This window comes from Alexandromys fortis, unplaced genomic scaffold (genome assembly GCF_014885135.2).
Source record: "Alexandromys fortis isolate MF-2015 unplaced genomic scaffold, M_Fortis_MF-2015_v1.1 scaffold_72, whole genome shotgun sequence".
In the NCBI taxonomy this organism is placed as follows: Eukaryota; Metazoa; Chordata; class Mammalia; order Rodentia; family Cricetidae; genus Alexandromys; species Alexandromys fortis.
In genome coordinates, this window is record NW_026067969.1 from 4,352,810 (window position 1) to 4,371,547 (window position 18,738).

The following is an 18,738-nucleotide window of genomic DNA, read 5'->3' on the forward strand; positions in this document are numbered from 1 at the left end:
ATAAAGATACTAGGCACAACCTCAGGTAGCCTTCTTATGGAGTCTGAGAACACAGGACAGAGGAGGCCCATATGGGGATACGGTGGAATGCTGGATGCAAGGCCTCCCTCTAAAGTCAGATGTGGATGAAACTCACCTCGAGCAGCAGCACCATCCCACTGTGGGTCGCTGGGTGAATGCAGTGGTCATGTTCTATAGAGGAATGGAACCAAGAGCGTGGGTCTAAATTTTAAAAGGCTCTTAGTGATTGGCTTACGTGACACTAGCTAGGCCAACAATGGCAGTCTGCATGCTGGAGACTCTGAGAACCCCATAAGTGCTTAGTCCCCAGGGCTAGATCATCTAGATGTCTAAGTCTGGTGCTGGCAGCAGGGAGGATTCATGGAGTCACTGACTGGTCTTTAGTCTGCACTGGAAGGTTGGAAAGTCTAGATTCTGATACGGTAGAGCATGGTATGAGCAGCCGCAACAGAGCAGATGCCTCCATAAGCAAGAAATGAAATCAGGTAGGCAAAGCAGACCTGTTCCCCTCCTCCCCATACACAAAAGGGGCTTCCCACTCCGGGGGAGGCCCTTCCCTCCTCAGCTCATCCTCCCAGACAGACATGCCTTTTCATTGATCCCAGGTCCACCACAGAGTTAAACTCACTCTTCACTGCCTAGTTGTCCCTCGCTAGTAGGTGCAATGATAAATACAGCCGCCTCTCAGTAACCCAGAGGGTCCAGTGTGGTGCTAGGCAGAGCCCTCAGCCCGGTGAGGACACATGCCAAGCTCTGCTTTAGAGCTTCGGCACTGAGCTAGGCTCAGGGCACCCACCCTTAGTCCAGCACTTGGGAGGTGGAGACAAGAAGATCAGGAATTCAAGGCCAGCCTCCTGTTTATGGTTCAAGGTCATTCTGGAAAGCCAAGAAACTCTGTCTCAAAAAGAAAGAGAGAGCCAGGTGGTGGTGGTGCACGCCTTAATCCCAGCACTCAGGAGGCTGAGGCAGGCAGATCTCTGAGAGTTTGAGGCCAGCCTGGTCTATAGAGTGAGTTCCTGGACAGGTGCCAAAGCTACACAGAGAAATCTTGTCTTGAAAACCAAAACAAGAAAGAAAGAAAGAGAGAGAGAGAGAGAGAGAGAGAGAGAGAGAGAGAGAGAGAGTGTGTGTGTGTGTATGGCAGGGGTGGCAGGACGGCTGGGGAGGGGTTGCAGAGCTGCTGAGTCACCAGTCATCCTCTGCCCTCTGTATAGCCTGCAGACCCCACAGGGGGAGCCAGGACAAAGAGACCTGGGTTTGCAGGGGGGGCCAGGAGACCTGGGTTTGAAGGTGTGACTGGGGCTCCTCCCATCATCTCATCCTTCAGGATGATCCCTGTCAGGTGGGTCCTTAGGTGTCCCACACACACCTGTCATGAAGACTGACCTGAAATCCAGGATCCCTGGGACCAGGTGGACCTCAGATTCTAGCACTTAGGGCTCTGGGAAGCTCAGGGACCCTGGGACTGTTGCCCAGAGGCTCCTTTAGCTTAGGACAGCTCAAAGTCCATTTTGCAGAGCTCACCCCTGGGCCTGCCCCACTTCAGGGCAAGTCTGGAAGTTGCTTTTTGTGCATCCTGCCTCCAGGGCCTCCCCTCTCTGCTGAGTGCCTAGGTCCCATTTCTAGATGGAAGTTTCTGTCCTGCCCGGTCCCCCAGCCATTCAGTCCCAAATAAACACATATATTAATTATAAACCATTTGGCCTATTGTTCAGGCTTATCACTAACTACCTCTTACAACTTAAATTAGCCTATAATTTTTATTTATTTTTAGCCATGTGGCTTGGTATCTTTTATCAGTAAGACATTCTCATCTTGCATCCTCTGCTTCTGGATGACAACTGCATCTCTGCTTTTCCTCTTCCCAGAATTCTCTTAGTCTGGTTGTTCTGCCTGTACTTCCTACTTGGCTACTGGCCAGTCAATGTTTTATTAAACCAATACGAGTGACAAATCTTTACAATACACAAGAGCATTATCCTATAGCACCACACCTCCTAATAGTGCCACTCCCTATGGGCCAAGCATTCACACACACGAGTCTGTGGGGGCCATACCTGTTTAAACCACCATGACTCATCTAGTTCAGGCTGGTCTTGAACTTCCTTTGTAGTCAAGGATGACTTTGAACTTCTGATCCTCCTGCCTATACCTCCTTCCTAAGTACTGGGATTCATGTGTGCATCACCATATCTGGATCTGAAGTAAACAGAAGAGACCCGTGTCCCACACTGTGTGTAGCTTGAGCATATGAGACCTCAAAGTCCGCCCCCACAGTGACACACTTCCTCCAACAAGGCCACACTTCCGCCACACCTCCTAATAGTGCCACTCGCTAGAGGCTAAGCATTCAAACACATGATAATGCACTCTGCCAGCTGAGACACATCTCCAGTCCAGCAAATGCATATTGAGCCATGTTCCAGCACTAGGGAGAGAGCAGAGGAAAAAGGGTTTAGTTTCCAGGCTCATGTGACTGGCATTTATTGTAAAGAGATAGCAAAAGTGTGTGTGTGTGTGTGCATGTGTGCGTGTGCGTGTGCGTGTGTGTGTGTGTGAGAGAGAGAGAGAGAGAGAGAGAGAGAGAGAGAGAGAGAGAGAGAATCATATCTGACAGCCCCTGAGGACCATCTCACCCATAGGTCTCATTAAATACTTACATCCTCTCATCAGGCTTACTTGGTTTTACCTAGGGCTGTCAGTCAAAGTTCCTGAGCACTTTGGTAGGATTATGGCTAGTCTAGCGGTGTTCCCAGGGGATGGGGAAAAAAGGCAATTTAAATGCAGCCACATTCCTATGAGACCCCCATAGAAGGCAAAGGTGGCTTAGATGTTGAGTTTTAAGGCACATAAAGAGGTTCAGGGGCATAAAAAAGCCATATAGTTGACCACAGAATAAACTTCCATATTTTAAAAACACAGGTATCTTTCATTATTGAAATATGTTCCTTGCTTTAAAAAAATACAGTGACAGAAAGCAAAATGCCCATCTTCCCCCTGACCAAACCTTCAATGGCCTCCTGGGCCTGCCCCACTTTGGGGCAGGTCTGGAAGTTGCCTCTTGTGCATCCTGCCTCCTGGGCCTCCCCTCTCTGCTGAGTGCCTAGGTCCCATTTCCCTAGGCTGTCAGACCCTGAGCGCCTCCAGATCTCCACTAGGGTCTCTCCACCAAGGTTCCCTAGTACCCACCTTGACGGCACACACCCGTTTCAGCACATGTCTAGCTTGCCAGGGCTCCCTGCAAGGTGCTAGAGGAGACTATTCTTAGAGTCACAGAAAGAAGCAGTCATGGTGATTACCACAGATAAATCCCTGGAATTTCAGTTGCAGGGGAGTGTGAGTGGATGGATGGATGGATGGATGGATGGATGGATGGATGGATGGGTGAGTGGGTGGGTGGGCTAGTGAATGATAAATAGTTTGGTAAATGGATGGGTAGGTAGATGAATGGATGTGTGGGCAGATAGGTAAGAGGGGGGATGAACAGATGGATGGGTAGGCAGAAGGATGAGTGGTGAGTGGGTGGGTAAACGGATGGAGGGGCACAATGGTGTACTGTTTACATTTGTTTTTAATTTTTTGTGTATAGGTGCATTTTACATGTTTGTGTTCGTGCACATAGACCGGAGGTGGGTATCTTCAAGGCAGGGTCTCCTGCTGAACCTAGGGCTCACGGACTTCCACAAATCTAGCTTGCCAGTTTGCTCCCCTGTGTTGAGATTACAGGGAGGGCAAGACTACCTGGCATTTCTGGCATTTACAGGTGATGGGGATCTTGACACTTGGGTGACAAGTACTCTGTGCCAAGCCATCTCCCCAGCCCCGTGCCATCTGTCTACTCTTAAGGTCTTCCCCATGCCATGAGAATCTTCAGTTTGTTTCAGTGGCTAAGTTAGCAGCTACACATCCCGATTTTCCTCACAGCTAGAGAACATGCTTCTAGCCAGTAAGCCATTTCAGGAAGGCTGCTCTTTTTCTCATGACCAGAGCACTGGGCATGGTAATACATGCCTGCAATCCCAGCCTTGGGGAGGTGGAGGCTGAAGGATTCTGCATTCAAGCCCAGTCTCAGACAGTGAGACCCTGGTCTCCAAAACAAACAGTTATGTGGGGGAGGGAGAGGGCACGCCTTTAATCCCAGCAATCAGAAGGCAGAGGCGGGCAAATCTCTGTGAGTTCGAGGCCAGCCTGGTGGACAGAGTGACTTCCAGGACAGCCAGGGCTACAGAGAGAAACCTTGTCTCGAAAAACAAGTACAACAAAACCAGAACTGGTGACTGGAGTGGACATCAAGTCCCTACAACACCTTAAGACGTGTGCCAGACCTGGGTCTGAACCTTTCTAGGGTTTCCGTGCTGATCATCCACCTGGAGCCCTAGGCTGTGAGGAGCAGTGGGCAGCGTCTCAACAAGAACCAGCTTCTTCAGGCTGCTCACATAGAATGAAGATCATCAGCTCATGGGGAATCCTCCAGGCCTTCAATGTTGGGTTGGGATGGCTGGGGCAGTCAGCCTTGGGAAATGAGCAACTATTTGCTCCTTGTTCTTTCCAGTGTGAGTCAGCTATTGTTGGGACTACTCTGGCCATTTCACGTAAATCAGTCTAATAAATCCTCTTTTAGCTGGGCGGTGGTAGCACACGCCTTTAATCCCAGAACTTGAAAGACGGAGGCAGGCGGATTTCTGCAAGTTCAAGGCCAGCTTCGTGTACCGAGTGAGTTCCAGGGCAGATCCCTGGGGTTTAGTGGCCCAGCCAGCCAAACCTGCTTGGCCAGCTCCAGACTGGGAAATGAGCATAAAGTGTTTTTAAGCCCTTGGTCTCCCCATTATGTTTAAAATAATAATAATAAAAAAATACCCTCATGGTCCACCTATGCATCTCACCCCTCAGGACACCAGGATCTATTGGGCCAGGCTAGATGCCACAGCACTTAGCTGATGTGGGAGCCCCTCTGTGTGCTGTGATTACCATTGATTAATAAAGAACTGCTTTGAGCCTAGAGCAGGGCAGAGCAGAGGTAGGCAGGGAAAACTAAACTGAATGCTGGGAGAAGGCAGAGTCAGTGAGATGCCATGCAGAGGGGGAAAAACAAGCCGCCAGCTGGAACCTTGCCATAGGCCACGAGCCTCATGGTACAATATAAAATAATAGAAATGGGTTAATTTAATATGTAAGAGCTTGTTAGGAATATGCTATAGTGACTGGCCAAGCAGCAATTTAATTAATACAGTTTTTGTGGGGTTATTTCGGGAGTCTGGGCAGCCGGGAAACGAACAAGCAGCCTCCTACAGCACTGAACCTCCTGAGAACCCTTCTCATTTGAGGGCCACCACCTGGTCTCTGCTATCCCAGAATCGTCTTGAGGGAATCTCATTCTTGCCTCATTGTTACTGACCTCTTACTGTCTGTCCTGGGTTGGGGCACAGCACCACTGGCCTCTCCCTGACCCACGCCTGGCCCTGGCTTTTGCCGAGGTTCTCTGTTGTCTCTGGAAAAGACAGCCACTGGTCATCTGCCTCTCTGGCAAAGGAGCATTTGGGCCCCTCTCTCAGCATTGCAATGAGGCAGCACTGGTGTCTGTGTCACTGTGGCTGCCTTAGGATCTGAGTCTGCACTAGCCACATCCTGTGCTCTCCTTCCTCCCCTTTCAAGGCTTGTCACTGGTTAGTGACTATCCAGTCTGTTCCCTGACCCCCCTCCTGGAGCTGGGACTGAAAACATTTTGTTGTTCTTGTTGGCAGTGCTTGGGATTGAACCCAAGGCCTTGTGCTTCCTGAGCAAGTACCAATGAGCTACACTCCAGTCCCTGAGACTAAAAAGGACTGAGTTTCTGGCTTGGGGGACGGAGAGGAGAGCCTCTAGAGAGATGTCCTGTGATGGCAGGTGCTCTCCATCCTTAAAGGGGAGCCATGTCTACTAGAGCATGAGATTGGGTGTTTTCAACAGCACCCAGCTGGATCTCAGACCCTCAGGTCTGATGGGTCTGGAAAGCCTTGGTTGTGCCTGCAGCTCCAGGACGTACACAGGTTTTTTTGGGACCTGCCACTGCCTAGTGAGGAAATCCAGTCCTCTTCTGAGGCTATTGATGGTGTCAATAGCTTTGGTTAAGCCTTTGCTCCCTGCTTGGCTCACACTTGGATGCAGGTGGTTAGGATGTGGACAGTTAATGTGGAAGGGAATCCAAGCAGAAAGCCAGCCAGGGAAGGAGATCACTGTGCGCCCGTGGAAGGACTCACTTCCTCCCTTTTGAAGGTTAATTGAGTTCTGCTGAGGAGATTCCAGTGCAGTGGACTACAGCCTGCTGTATCCCTGAGGGAACCAGCGAGAGGCTGAGACAGCTGTGTGGAGGCTGATACTCCCAGCAGCAACAATGGACATTCCAAGCAGCTGCACAGACCAGGCCGGGCACACAAGCAGAGAACATGGACATGGGGTCTGAGCTTATCGGTGGGCAGTTGTAAAATCAGAGGCTACAGAAGCAGATGGATGGCTATCAAAGAACTGTACTGGCTGTCAGGCTCCCCCTAAACCCACAGGAGTCCTCCAGGTAGGTCTGCTGCTAATGAAGGGGCTAACCCAGCACAAGGGGCCAGCTGGCACATCTGCTACCTGGTGCTTCACCCAGAGCGTGTTCCCAGTATCATTTTTCCTGGACAAGTACTATTTAACTGGCATTGTTAACAGTCAGGGGTCTAGGCCAGCAAGACGGGTTAAGTGGATAAAAGCCCTTGTCACACACAGGCTCCCAGACAACCTGAGTGAGGTTCAACACCTAGAACTCACAAAAAGATAGAAGAGAACCAACTCCACAAAGTTGTCTTTTGGGTTCTACATCTCTCTCTCCAATCATATACACATAGTAACTTATTAAAAAACAACCTGAGATCTGGTATGGGATGTTACAGCTCGGTGGTTGCTGGCCAGGCATGTGTGAGTCTCTGAGTGGCTCAATCCTCTCAGCACCACACCTTCTTAAAAAAACATTGATGCTTTAACCTATTGGCAAATGAATTCACTTCCCTTACATCCCTGAAGTTTCTCCTGGAATAAGCTATTGTGGTGGCTAATCATGGTTGTCAACTTGACACATCTGGGAAGAAGGCATCTCAATTGAAAAGTTGCTTCTGTCAGGTGGTGGTAGCGCATGCCTTTAACCCCAGCACTTGGGAAGCAGAGGCAGGGGAATCTTTGAGTTTGAGACCAGTCTGACCTATAGAGCAAGTTTCAAGACAGCTAAGGCTTCACAGAGAAACCCTTGTCTCAGAAAAACAAAAGAAAAAAGTTGCTTCCGTCGGATTGGTTTAATAGCTGTCTGTTGAGCAGGGTCTTAATGGCTAATTGCTGTAGGAGGGTCCAGACCACCATGGGCTGGGGAGCCTGGGCTGAAGGAAACACAGCTGAACAAGCCAGTAAGCAGTGGGTTTCTGCTTTAAACTCTTTTTTTAAAAAAATATTTATTTATTATGTATACAGCATTCCTTCCATGTACGCCTGCAGGCCGGAAGAGGGCACCAGACTTCATTACAGATGGTTATGAGCCACCATATGGTTGCTGGGAATTGAACTCAGGACCTTTGGAAGAACAGGCAATGCTCTTACCCTCTGAGCCATCTCTCCAGCCCCTGCTTTAAACTCTTGCTTCCTTTGATGATGGACTACAACCTGTCCCTGAAAGCTAAAACACACCCTTTCCTCTCCAGGTTGCTTTGGTCATGGTGTTTATTGCAGCAACAGAAAGCAGCGTAGGATAGCAACTTTTTTTTTTTTTTAAATTTAACTTTATGTGTGTTGGTATGAAGGTGTCAGATCCTCTGGAACTGGAGTTACAGACAGTTGTGTGCTGCCATGTGGGTGCTGGGAACCGAACCCGGGTTCTCTGGAAGAACACCTAGTGCTCTCAACCACTGAGCTGAATGGACACCAAGCCCCTGACAGAGGTGACTGGATTAAGAGGTATCTCAGCTTTGCTGTAAACCATGTGAACTACAGAAAATAGGCACACAATATACAAATACCTGTCATTTAAGTAACAGAGTGGCTGAGAGACTAGTGTGGCTCTGCATACAGAACTCAGTATGAGGTTGTTTCTGACTGCACCGCTGCTGAGACACGCAGCACTCCACAGGACAACGTTGACCTTACATACGAGCATCATTAGGGCTTTCAGGGTCCCAAAGCAGAGCACTCAAAGAGGGCTTTCATTGCGGCATAAGTGGCCCGCCAGCTACCTGGCAGGACATACCAGGGTCGCCAGAAGGACTGGATACACACATGAGCCTCCCAGATTAACAGTGGGGCTGGATACCCACAATGAACATCCCCAAATTTCCACCTTTCTCTATCTTCCCAGTGTCAGACTTTTCCTGGGTACTGTGGTCTTTACCTTAGATATGAAATCAGAAACAGGGATAAGAGGTAGCATGGTCTTGTAAACCTCAGAGCCAGGGAAGAACCCTGCCTTCTCCTGTCTTAGTGGCCCTGTGGAGCTGACCATGAAGGAGGGGGAGCCCCACTCACCAGCTCTCTAGCTCCAGTAGCTGAGACAGTCCGGGCCCTGGGGGAGCATACAGGCTAATAGCACCACTACACACACTGGGGGAACAAGTAGCGGGCTTGTCTGGGTTGGCAGTTATTCCAAACAACATGTTATCATTCTTAGTCTTTAGCTGAAACCTTGAAAGTTACAATTGCTTAGATAGTAAGAATTTTAAAAAATGCTCTTTGCATAACCGTAAAATTTTCTCTTTATTAAAAACAGTCAGGTGTAAACATACAATCCAAAGCCAAGCACAAACTTTAGCACAAGCATCGGGTAAAAAGAGGGTACAACCATTAAGCACAACAGACATCTTTTTGAACAAGTGTGATGCTCACACGCATGTCATATCAATACAAATGTGAAATGAAGGCTTGGGAAACAGTTCACGGACACTTGGTTTTATATTAGTACCATACAGAGAGGCAGTGAGAACATGGGCACTCACCTATCCCGCCAGCCAAATGTAGACCTGGGCTGGAAATGTCACCCTCACCACCACCTCTTCTGCTGCACAATTTGGCCAGTGTTGCATTTTCTGAGGCAGGTTCTTTTCATACAGCTCTGGCTGATCTTCAACTTGATCCTCCTGCCTCAGCTTCCTGAGCGTTTAGAACATAGATGTGTGCCATCATGCTGACTCACCCAATCAACTTTATGAAAACAAGAGAACTTCATGACAGTGATGTAAACAGCCCTTCCTCTTCCCCAGTGCTGAGGATGGAACTTGAGGCCACCTACCGAGCCACACCCTCAGCCTTGAGATAAGGAACTCTTAACCTTAAAAACAAACAGGAGATCCAGAGGTGTGATCTGCTTAACCCAGAACCCCATATTTGCTTGAGAGCCTACAGAGTGATTGGGATGTATCCTCCTCCTTCTCTACTCAGCTCAATGACCATGAAGGAATAGTTAGGCCTTGCTGATGAACATCTGGCTTTAACTAAACTCATGACTGCATCAGCGTCTCTTCCCTCAACATAAACATGACTTTGAGGAATAAAACCCATGAACAGTGCCTTCTGCCTGCTACTCAGGCAGAGATGCTATGTCTGTAGGCAGCTAGAAGCAAGGCTACCTTGAGTGTAGTTCCATTTTTGACTGGCAGACACAAAGCAGATTTAACTTCAAGAACTCGTCAGCTTCAAGAGAGAGCAGTTGAGGGTCTAGTAAGAGAGAGCGTGAGGCACAGTGTAAAGCGTGTGTGGGGCACTGATGCTCCACAGTAACTAAAGCCAGACAACCCAAGGGGAAGGCAAGGCTGCCCTCTACCAGGACATACCATGAGTGGCTGCCAAAACCTGCCTGTGACTCCTGAAGTCTAAAGTCAAAGAGCTTTCAGTCTCTGATTGACTGTTGGGGGTGACTTGGAGTGCACTCCGTTCAGCTCAGAATAGATAGCAACACTATGGTAGCAAAGAGCCCAAAGTCAGCTCTTTGATCACGAGATTCCCCATTGTTTCTTCCAGGAAGAATTACAACATGGCTTAGCCTTTAGAGATTTTATCACTATACATTTTTCTGGCCCTAAAAAGCATCCAGGGCTCCCAGACCAGGGCTGTGTTTTACCATCTGCACCGTATCTGATACTAATATAGCCAAGCAAATGATTAAACTTTCCTAATATAAGAGGCAAAGGCAGGCATATGTTTGAGTTCAAGGCCAGCCTAGTCTACAAAGGAAATTCCAGGACAGCCAGGCCTATTGCATAGTGAGACCCTGTCTCAAAACCAAAACCAAACCAACAGAAACAAAACTTTCCCAATCCAATTAACTTGCTAAGCTTGTTGCTAGGTCTAGCCTTCTATATAGATGTTCTTAAAAACCTGCTAGAGCCTAGAGGGACAAGCAGGAATGTGCTACATCTGACCACAGACTTCGAAGGTGCTCACGACAGCTTCTGGCAGATCTAGTAGTAGGTAAAGACAGTTTCAAGGGGTGAACATATCAGGACTTCAGCATGAACACCAACTAGAACAAGCTACCCATTTCATACTTACAATGACAGAAACAAATAAGCCCAGGCAGAGAAGACCTGATACATAGCAGTGTTGCAGCTTGTGTGGTCTCTGTAGAGCCGGCTTCAGCCTTGTAAATGCATGGCAGCAATCAATGGCTAGTATTCCTCCCACGCTCAAACAGCTACCATGGCTGCCACTGAAAGCTCCCTCAACACCACAGAGCAAGGCAAGTTCAAGCTGGAAGAGGCAACTACCAGACTCTGGTGTCACTCCCAGTCTCCCAAGGCCCCTCCATCAACCCTCCAGGGTCCTATATACTAACCCTTAGAGAAGAATTCAGAAGTGCTTTATGTAGGAGGCTGCCATCAATCCCAAATTCTCTTGTTCACCCTGCTCTGAAGATTAACATCGGTGTGTGGTGGGAGTTGGGAGGGCACTGGAGGGGAGGGAAGCATCCCTACTAGCTGTGGAGATACTTGGCTGTGGTAAGGATGCTGCTGGGCTAAGTCCCTTACTGAGCTTGTGCTCCAGTTGACATTTTCCTGGACACAAGCACAGACCTTAGAAATTTCATTACTCCTAATTGTTAAAATTTCTCAAAACCGAGCAACTGCTTTAAACAATCAGTTAATTCAGCTTTTTAAATGCAGGGCAGCAATTCTATGGCTACTCATCCTCCCACGCTAAAACAGCTACAACTCCACCTCGTAGCACAGGCAAGTTCAAGCTGGAAGAGGCAACTACAAGACCCTGGTATCACTCCCAGTTTTAAATGGTTAATAACCAAATTCCCCTGTGAAAACACCTAGGGAGTTTGATCCCAAAGAGCAAGAGAAAGAAAACTCGGCATGCGTGGTTGACAGAGTGGAGACAATTATCAATATCTCCACTCCTGCCATGTTTCCATGAAGAGTGACAGTTGTAGGCTGTGCTGCAGCCATGTATAGTCTGAATTGGGTCAGTCAGGGCTCTTTCTTTGCTGCCCCTCTAGTCTGGATAAATGCTGGTCTTAAGGTCTGTCCCCAGTGTAGAGCTATTTTTTTGAGGCGGGAAGTATGGCAGGATGGCATGTGGTCTCATCTCTCACTGTGGTACCCAAGTACCAAGACAGTATTTCTGAAGTGAGGACAGAACGTCTTTCACTACGGATATAAAATCAAAGCGGGAAGTATGTTAAAATCAAAGCAAGAAAGGATCATGAAGGAGCAAAGCATTTCATGTTGTATACTTTCCACCCTACTTTCCAAAAACATGTAAAATTTCAGAATGTGGGTACTAAATCCAGTTCATTAGCACCAATCCCAGGAAACATACTTTAAAAAACCAAAGACTATGGTTCCAGAATGCATTCAGGTCTGGTGAAGAACTAGCAGTCAAACAAGTGTGCGTGTCTCCTCTGTACGCCCACAGAAAAATACCTGTATTTAAAATATTAAGGCCCTTTGGCAGGAGAGAAATTCCTAGGTTTGTCCACTTAAGCTGCATGTGCTTGCAGCAGAGCTCCAGGACCTCCAACTCCATGTTGTCACCTCTCTCCAGAAATCCGTAGGCCACCTTTCTCCCCAGATACTCAGTAAGACGTCTGACTCAGTCAATGTTAAAAATACTGAAGCTGCAATTTAATACTAAAAGAAGAAAATACCAATATCTAGGTTACACAGTTGGGGATAATGTGGGGCTGTGATTAGGAAAGGGGTACTCAATCTCTTCTGTCATACTAAGGAGCTGGGTCAGGAAATCTGATGACACAGGAGATAAAAATAAATGACAATTATTAACTTCTAATAGTCACCTGATCGTTTGATACATCAAGATTGATTTTATTTCTTGGCTTCAAAAATATAGTTTTAGGAAAATGTATTCCATGTGTATGGAAACAAGTCAATGGGCAAATGAGTCTGCTGAGCAAACACCAGCCACACACAGCTTTAGACACTTTAAGATGTACTGGCACAGGGAGTATCACGTACCAACAATTTGAGTCCTTTGGAGCCACAGGCAGTTCCAGACCAAAGCAAAATCTAAGTCACAGCGAGTTCCTCAGATTCTCTGGTAGAGCCCATTATGTCTCAAGGAGCAGAAGGCTTCTGCTCAACTGCTTTAGGCAAGACACTTGAAAAGTAAGTTGTCCTCATTGGGTGAGGAGCTGAGGGTGGCTAATGTTCACCTCAAAATGACTCAAACTCTCTACATGTAGTCATTTAAAAGATGACTTCAGTTCCTGAAGATAGTGTTTGTGCTGAAATGAGCTCAAGGAAGCCCTCCCTGCTTCCAGTCAGAAGAGTGTCTCTCCACTGCCCCGCACCAGGTCCTCCAGCACACCTGCTCCTCAGGCTCCAGGGCACTTTCTACACCCACGTTCATGTTCCTCTATCCTCCTCACGAACACTCAGAAGACAGGAGAATCACAGAAAGGGCAAGGGCTCTGTAGCAACCTCTTAATCCAGTCAGGATCTGCAAAGGAAAGGCAGCAGGACAAGGGTGAGCCTCAGAAAAGGGGACAGGATTGAATGTGCATATACTGTACTGTATGGCTAGGAGGCTCAAGGATCAATGTGTGACTCCCAAAACTGGACCTGGGATGAGATCAAGGCCCGGGCAATGAGGGAGCTCTACGGGAAGCCACCTGTGCAAGGCACGATGGTGCAAGCCTTTAATCCCAGCACACAGGAGCAGAAAGGATGATGTTTATGAATCTGAGGTCCAGTCTGGTCTACATAACAAGTTCCAGGACAGCCAGGAGTACATATAGAGAGACAAGGTCTCAAAAAACCAACCAACCAAATATATCCCTTAACAAACAAGCCACAAGTGTTCAAGTTAACCAAGGACTATATTCACATGTTATTTTTTGTTTTTGAGACAGGGTCTTAACTACATAGTCAGGCTAACCTTGACCACTCACTCGATCCTCCTGCCCTAGCCTTCCTGGTGCTGGGATTATAGCTACAAGTTATTATGCCCAGTTTGTAAATTATGAATAGTATGCTTTTGTAAAGGAACAGTAATACCAACTTTTCAGAAATGCTACCAGAGCAGAAAAGTAGACAAGTAGTGACAACAGACCACTGCTGGCCTGTGAAACCTCTGCTCTATTCCAGTTCTACTCAGAACCCAGAGTCAAGGGTCAGGACTCTTGGTTTTAAACTCCCACCTTGCCGAAACATCAAGTCAACTGTAGTAACTGCTTAAGAACTCTCCAAATGTTTTAAACTAGGAGCAAGGTACAGACTCAGATGGAGAATTTTGTTCAACTAAAAGCAGATATGGAATCTAAGCTGCTGGGCTGGAGAGATGGCTCAGAGGTTAAGAGAACTGACTGCTGTTCCAGAGGCCCTGAGTTCCCGGCAACCACATGATGACTCACACCCATCTATGAGATCTGGTGCCCAAAACACTATATACATAATAAGTTAATTAATTAAAAAAAAAAAAGAAAAAGAATCCAAGCTGCCAACATGCAACCTTGAGAGAATTAGCAAAAATAAGTACGAATTGAGTTTTAGGTACTCTTATTTTCTGTTCATCAAAGCATGTTTGACTCTCCAAGCCTGTCTTCTGGTCCATTTGGTTGGAGTGTAGGGTTAGTGAAGTTCACACTAACTGGCATTCTGTGACTATTAGACACCTGATCTCTTGTTTGCACCTATCTTTCTTTCTTTTTTCCCCCAAAGACCGGGTTTCTCTGTGTAGCCCTGGCTGTCCTGGAACTCACTTTGTAGACCAGGCTGGCCTCGAACTGACAGAGATCCACCTGCCTCTGCTTCCCCATGCTGGGATTAAAGGTGTGCACCACCACTGCCCAGCTCTGAGATCTTATTTTCTAGCTAGCACTCTCAGAAACAGAAATATGTGAAAGAGCACACAGATCAACCAGGAACTAGTCCTCGATGGCTTCTAAAAGAGCAATACTGTATCAGCAGCAACAACAGTTTGTGTAAGAGCATCATCTGCAGAATGGCTACCCAAATATAACCCCTACATACTCCCTTGAGTGAGGCCCTCCCACTGGACTGAAGACCTTGTTGCAGAAGTAGATCAACAACAGCTCCCTATTCCACCATCAGCTGACATACAGCACACACATGCATTGTGAGTTCTGGGACCATTTGTTAACTGGTTCTGGCTTTACAGTAACTGCAGAGAGAAGAATGAGTCTGTGGTGAACCAAGAGCCAGACATTTATGTGATGTGGAACCTGACTCCATCCCACCCAAGGCTAAGCCAGAACCTACCTTCTGGAGTAGGGTGCCGGGCAATGCTGTCATGAAGCAAACATCGTCGGTATATCAAGCTCTGGCAGGACTGGTAGGTTAGAAAGCACCTGAAAGACAGAGTCAAGTCAGAGGATGCTCCGTGGGCCCAACTGCACCAAAAAGCAGCAGGTGCTGAGGGAAACTCCCACAGTTATCAGGGCAATGCTTCCCTCTCTGCTGCCACTGTGTTCTGAAGTGACCAAAGTTTCTATGCAGGAAGTCACAGAAGTTCTAGGAAAGAGTTCAATCTGGTTCTCCCTAACTGCATTCTTGATATGTAAACACTCACATACCATATGCAAAGCCACTCATTAGGTTTTGAGATAAAGTATATGGACCATTTTTAAGAGCCCTCAGGCCAGCAGTTTTCAAGCTGTGGGTTGTTACCCCAGGGAGTGTTGAACAGCCCTTTCACAGCAGTCACCTAAGATAACTGAAAAACATATTTACATTACAATTTACAACAGTAGAAAATTGAAGTTATGAAATAGCAATGAAAATAATTTTATGGTTGGGGTCACAACAACATGAGGAACTGTATTAAAGGTTCACAGCATTAGGAAGGTTGAGAACCACTGGTCTAGGGGCACCTTGAGGTACTGGAGCTGGAAAGATGGCTGTCAGGGTAAGAGTGCTTGCTATGTAAGCATGAAGTCAGCCTGAGTTCAGATTCCAGCACCAAAGTAATAAGCCAGTTGTGTTCCCACTTGCATCTGTAGCCTAGTACAGAGCGGGACAGAGACAGGAGAATTGCTGGGGATTACTGGTTGCCAACCTGGCAGAAAAATGTGAGGTCTAGTTCCAAAAGAGACTTTGTGTCGAAAGAATAAAGTGGAGTGTGATAGACCACACTCGATGTTCTTGTCTGGCACATTCGTCACACACAACACATGCGTACCTCTTTAAGTATTAGATGAAATTAATGGCATTAAAAAGAAAAGAAACTAACAAACTAGTAAACGCCCAGAGGGTTCAATTCACTTCTGTCCAATGAGTATTCACTGAGCACCTACCAGAAGGCAAAAGGATAAGAAAGGGTATAAGATGGAAGGGTGTAACTGGGCTCTGGAGGAAATGAAGGTAGCAGTGTTTTCTTTTCTTTTCTTTTCTTTTCTTTTCTTTTCTTTCTTTCTTTCTTTCTTTCTTTCTTTTTTTTTTCCTGAGAAGAGCTTTCTCTCTGTTAAAGTCCTAGTTGTCCTGGAACTAGCTCTTGTAGACCAGGCTGGCCTTGAACTCACAGAGATTTGCCTGCCTCTAGCTCTACCACCACTGCCCATGGTGAGGTAGCAGTTTTCAAGCAAACAACTAAGGAGTAGAAAACAGAAGGTCAGGGGAAGGGACTCTAAAGTTGACCTTGAGACTTAGGTATACAAAAAAGAAAAAAAAAAAAAAAAAAAAAAAAAAAAACCCAAAGAGTTCACCAGAGGGAAATTATACCAATGTATTTATTTTGGGGCTAACCTTAATCAGAAAAATGGAAAACAACTTCCTTGAAACAACCCACAAATGTGGGAGGCATGAGCAGGCAGTGATTACAGTGTGGACTCTGAGCTCACTAACTTCAGGTAAGTTCTTCTTACTATCCCCGCACCCCAATAACATCCTATCTACAAAATGGAGATCCTCATGGGACTTCCCTGTGTGTGGTCACTGTGAGGATATGGTCACTTAAAAGGGATGTGCATCTGTCCCAATTTGTCTGGCATGCTGACAGTGCTCAACAGATGTGAGTTTGATTACAAGCCTAAAATTTATCCAATATTAGATATTTTTAAAGATTTATTTATTTATTATGTACAGTGTTCAGTCTCCTTGTATGCCTGCAGGCCAGAAGAGGGCACCAGATCTCATTACAGATGGTTGTGAGTATACTGTATACAATGGCTGCCAGTTCAGTGACTCTAGGTCACACCCATCTGTGAGCCCAAACTGGGATAGAAGTCAGGGAGGTGGAGGAGGGTGGTCCTTGGACTTCCCACAGGGCAGAGAACCCTGATTGCTCTTTGGGCTGACGAGGGAGGGGGACTTGATTGGGGGAGGGGGAAGGAAAGGGGAGGCGGCGGTGGGGAAGAGACAGAAATCTTTAATAAATAAAAATAAATAGTTTATTAGAAGTCAGGGAGGATGTGGCTGGGTTGTCTGTTAGGGCCTCTGTGAGCACTAGAGTCAGAGTGACTGATAAGAGACTTGTGTGGACCCTGAGATCCATGTGTATACATGAGTATACACCATGTGGTTGCTGGGAATTGAACTCAGGACCTCAGGAAGATCAGCCAGTGATAACCTCTGAGCCATCTCTCCAGCCCCCAATATTAGATTTTAACTTCTCTTTCCCTTCAAGGAAAAAGATTTCTGAACAGTCAAACGAGGAAAAAAACATGTCAATAAGAGAAGGTATCATAGAGCACCCACATGCTTGAAGGCTCCAGCTCTACTTCCATTATGAATAGAACTCTGGTTGGGCGGTGGTGGCACACACTTTTAATCTCAGCACTTGGTTAGCAGACACAGGCGGATCTCTAAGGTCAATGGCAGCACGGCTTACAGAGTAAGTTCTAGGACAGTCAGAGCTACACAGAGAAACCCTATCTTGAAAAGCTAAATAAATAATTAAAAAAAAAAAAAAAGGAAACAAATCTTGGGCACAGTGGCACATGCCTGGGAGGTTGAGGCAGGAGGATCATTAAGTTTGAGACCAGCCTCAGAAAACAGTGAGATCTGTCAATAAAACACACACAACAAAACAAGAAAGAAAATGAATGAATGGATAAATGGTATGTGTATCATAGTCCTGTTGTAGTTAAATGAATCTAACATTTCTGCTGAGCATTAGCAAACACTGCTTTTGTCTTCTCTGTGCTCAGAGAACTGCCTAGTCCAAAGGAAGGGTAACTAGGCAAAGATCTAAAAGAGCCTCCTGTGGTGATGCAGGAGTTTGATCCCAGCACTCAGGAGGCAGAGCTCAAGTTCAAGGCCAACTTGGGCTACAGTGAGACCCCATCCTTATTAAAAAAAGAATGAATGAAATGTGGTTGTAAGGAGAAAAACAGCAAAGCATAGGGATACATAGGACTAGATGGGAGTCTGTGTGTCAGAGAGCAAGGAGCAAGAAGGAGAAAGGGAGGGAGAGAAAGAGCTGAAGCAAGAAGCCTCAGCTGAGAAGCATTAGGACTCTACTGTGTCCCCGCAGACATCCTCCAAGTGGGAGGAGTGCCATATGGACCTGAGCAAGGTGGCCTGTTCTCCTGGATGGAGAAATCTGGAAGCTGAGCTCAGAGCAAGGAGGAGGGCTTGAAGAGGCAAGAACAGGCTGTGAAAAGTCTGCAAATTATGTAAAGTTTTAGCTTTTCAATTCAGAAATGGTCAGCTCCTGGAGAGCTTTTGTTGGCTTTGCCTTATAAATCCTAGAGGTATGCTCTATCAAGGACCCAAATCCCTAGTCCTAGTGGAGAGTACTGAGTACTGATGTGACAAGAGCTGATAAAGATTGAATATCATGGCCAAAACTGCAGAGAACAAACTGAGGGTTCAAGTATGGAAGCAGCACGTAAAAGATAGCTACTATCCTATGCATGAAAAGGATGGTGTCTGGGTCAGGGCTCTAGAGGCAGAAATGACGAGGGGGTTGGATTCTTTGTGAAGTGCCAAGGCAACATCTAAATAAGGATGCCAGGTAGGCAAGGAAGTTAACTTGCAAGTCTGAACTGAAACAGGCACAAACCAAGTAAGAGAATGCTTGATGAATGGTGGATTGCAACCGTAAGGACAGGCCTAGGATGGGCACTGAGGAGATGAGGCAGGATCCACGGACATCTGGATATGAAGTTAGAGACTGCAGGAAAACTAGGTAATAGAGTATCTCATGGAGAAGGGGTGACAGGAAATGAGAGCCCACCAAGGTCACCTCTTTGGCTAGGCTAAGGAGACAGGAAAAAGAAGGATTCTTGTTTTTGTTTTTTTTTTT

At 46.7% G+C, this 18,738-nt stretch overlaps 1 protein-coding gene across 1 annotated transcript in view; it reads right to left on the reverse strand.

Moving 5' to 3' along the window:
* Positions 1 to 8,747: 8,747 nt before the first annotated feature.
* Positions 8,748 to 18,738, reverse strand: part of Gtf3c4 (general transcription factor IIIC subunit 4) — a 31,489-nt gene continuing 21,498 nt past the window's right edge. Inside the window, exons 3-4 of the mRNA XM_050155210.1 lie at positions 14,754 to 14,924; positions 8,748 to 12,972 (exon numbers count right to left, since the gene is read on the reverse strand). Coding sequence (XP_050011167.1) covers positions 12,908 to 12,972; positions 14,754 to 14,924 — 236 coding nt within the window. The 3' untranslated portion in view covers positions 8,748 to 12,907. The remainder of the gene's footprint in view (positions 12,973 to 14,753; positions 14,925 to 18,738) is intronic.